At 45.9% G+C, this 3,098-nt stretch overlaps 1 protein-coding gene across 1 annotated transcript; it reads right to left on the bottom strand.

Annotated features, from left to right (window-relative positions):
- Positions 1-365: 365 nt before the first annotated feature.
- On the bottom strand, positions 366-3,021 carry LOC114353069 (serine/threonine-protein phosphatase 6 regulatory ankyrin repeat subunit C-like; the record flags this gene model as incomplete). The annotated part of the gene is made up of 3 exons (XM_028304887.1): positions 366-535; positions 1,826-1,970; positions 2,923-3,021. Coding segments are annotated over 3 exons (414 nt in total), but the record flags the coding sequence as incomplete, so codon positions are not given.
- Between the last annotated feature and the right edge of the window lie 77 nt (positions 3,022-3,098).

Here is a 3,098-nt window from a genome sequence, read left to right as displayed (position 1 = left end):
CTAAAGAAAAGACCTGTGACGTCAGTGAGTGCGTAAAAGTGCAGCACTTTGTGACGTCGCGCGGAACTTCAACAAACTATAACTTTGTAATTATTTGTTTGATTGATAATTATACGTGTCCAATATTTTTTCATATTAAAATTGACGGACTAAAAATATTTTTAGGAAACTAGCCTATTATAATAATATTTTCTGGTTGTTGTGTTTGAAGGTTACGGGACTTATCCCACCACACTTTCCCACGACTGCAACTCCTGTATAGCCAGGATCTGCAGCTTGACTTGCCTCCAAAGACCAACTATCGAAGGTTGAGTAGTCCTGTGTTACTTGGGTGAAGGTTACACTAAAAAGTTTTCCACATGAACCAATGAGCAAACCTTGGTCTTCTTGAGCGGGTCACCGCCGTCCTCGAGCAGCAGCAGCAGCGTGGCGAGGTTGCCGAACTTGGCGGCCACGTGCACCGGCGTCATGCCGTCCTCCGTCGCCTTGTTGGGGCCCGCGCCCGACTTCAGCAGCATTAGCGCGCATTTGTCACCTGCAATTTTTATTAAGAATATTAGCCCCATTAACCCCTCTTACTTAGTTAACCCTTAAGCTTAGGTTCAATAAAGCGTCAATTTGAACTCTATGCTGTGAAGATACCGTCTTTATTTTTTAGCCTGGTTATGCGTGAAATAAGACGTCGAACGGCGGTGGGGTGGTGAGTTCGAACCGGTTTGAACTCCGAACCAGCGTTGTTTGGGTATCGCAGCCTCAAAGCTGTATTTTATAGGTGATGAGGTCCACATTCGTTCGTTTCAGCCAAATGGTCCACATTCCTTCCTTCCTTTTCAGCCAAATGACGTCCACTGCTGGACAAAGGCCTCCCCCAAGGTTTTCCACAATGAACGGTCCTGCGCTGCCCGCATCCAGGCTCTTCCCGCGACCTTTACCAGATCGTCGGTCCACCTAGTAGGAGGCCTGCCCACGCTACGTCTTCCAGCCCGTGGTCGCCACTCGAGAACTTTCAAGTCGAAAGTATTTGACCAATGTGTGTTGCCAGTGATGGTATACGGATCTGAGACGTGGTCGCTTACTATGGGCCTCATAAGAAGGCTCAAGGTCACCCAAAGGGCGATGGAGCGGGCTATGCTCGGAGTTTCCCTGCGTGATCGAATCAGAAATGTGTTGCCAGTGATGGTATACGGATCTGAGACGTGGTCGCTTACTATGGGCCTCATAAGAAGGCTCAAGGTCACCCAAAGGGCGATGGAGCGGGCTATGCTCGGAGTTTCCCTGCGTGATCGAATCAGAAATGAGGAGATCCGCAGGAGAACCAAAGTAACCGACATAGCTCGCAGAATTGCTAAAATCAAGTGGCAGTGGGCGGGGCACATAGCTCGTAGAGACGATGGCCGTTGGGGTCCACATTAGGAAAAGTAAATTCAGCATTAGCCCCGATCTAATAAAACACTCTAAACTCTGCAAAATCAAAAATAGTTGTTTGTTTTAAACACTTCTTCGATTCAGGAATTGATATCATTTTGCTGCTGCTTTTCCTAGTCACTAGGATTGATGGTCACAAACTTTGAGCTTAATGAGGGCTATCGTGTTAGCGCTCACCAGTTTGCGCCACTGTAGAGTAAGGTCTTGTCACTTGCTAGTAGCGAAGACAGTGGCACCATCTGATGAGTGCTAAAGTGGTAGGAGGACTATCGCATTTGCACTCATCAAGATGGCGCCACTGTAGAGTAAGGTCCTGTCAATCGCCAGGGGTGCCAACTGTTAAGTATAAAAACGATAGCCCTCATTGAGCAAGCACCGTCTGGTTTAGTTAGTTTAGTACCGTCTGGTATTCTGGCAGCGATGTGTAGAGGCGTCTCGCGCTGCTTGCCTCCTCTAATGTGCACGTCAGCCCCATACCCTAGCAGGGTCTCCACCACGGCCGGCTTGCACGACTCGACCGCTATGTGCAGCGCCGTGTAGTTGTCCTGGAAACAACACTCGAATTCAGCCGAATTCCACATGAAAAGCATAACCTTCCTTCTAACCCAATAGGGTAATAAGCATGTCCGGATTTTATTAGGACAATAGCGTGACTTGGTTTAAATTGACACTGGCTGGCGTCAATAAGCTCACGCAAGCCTAAGGGGCGAAGGTTGTGATTTGTTGATATTTTCTTCAGAGATGTACTTTTGAGTTACAAAAAAAAAATTCTTAAATAGAACTGGCCATCGTACAAAATCTCAAAAATAAAACAAACGATTCAAATCTATGTATTAACATAATCTTATAATATAAAAATGAATCGCAAAATGTGGTTGGTAAGCGCATAACTCAACAACGCCTGGACCAATTTTACCAATTCTTTTTTTTAAATGTTTGTTGAAGTCCAAGGATGGTTTTTACAGCAAGAAAAGTTTGAATAATTTCCGGGTAATCCCTAAAAAACTCGAAACTTCACCCCTAAGGGTAAAACGGGGTCCACGCGTACGAAGTCGCGGGCGGCCGCTAGTTCATAATAATATGGAAAAGGTTTCGTGGTTCGAGGTTTGTGTCGAGGTCAAATCTTGATGTTATCTTTGATTACTGATCCCTGTCTTATACCACCCTCTTTGGGCGAGTGTTTGAAGCAGTTATCGCGTAATAATAGATGCGAAGATATTTTCAATTTTACATACAGTTTATTTTAAAAAGAAGACCAGTTGTTGCGAAAAACCCAGTGCCTTTATCCTTTCATGCGGATTCTGGCACGCGTGCGGATCTGGCCCGCGTGCGTGTAAAATCACGCTGCTGGTTGCAAGCAGGACAAACATTTCGTATTGTTTGCCCGCAGCCAATTCGCCAAAAACATGTTTGAAATAATTAAATGTGAGCAGCACGCGTGCCGGAATCCGCTTTACAGGAAAAATACACTAATGGTAAATCATCATGGCGTCTTACGTTAGTGGTGACGTCGACGCTCTCCCCCTTCTGCAGGAGCGTGTTGATGATGCCCACGTGGCCGTACCGCGCCGCTGTATGGATACTCCTCGCTCCATCCTGAAAAAAATATGTGACTTAAGGTAAACGGCTACTAGTTCGTGATAGTACGTAAGTTCGTAAGTTTTTTTTCTACC

This window comes from Ostrinia furnacalis, unplaced genomic scaffold (assembly GCF_004193835.3).
Source record: "Ostrinia furnacalis isolate ACB-3 unplaced genomic scaffold, ASM419383v2 OfSCF1603, whole genome shotgun sequence".
Lineage (NCBI taxonomy): Eukaryota > Metazoa > Arthropoda > Insecta > Lepidoptera > Crambidae > Ostrinia > Ostrinia furnacalis.
Note: the sequence above shows the minus strand (reverse complement) of the source record. Positions and strands in the feature narration are given on the sequence as shown.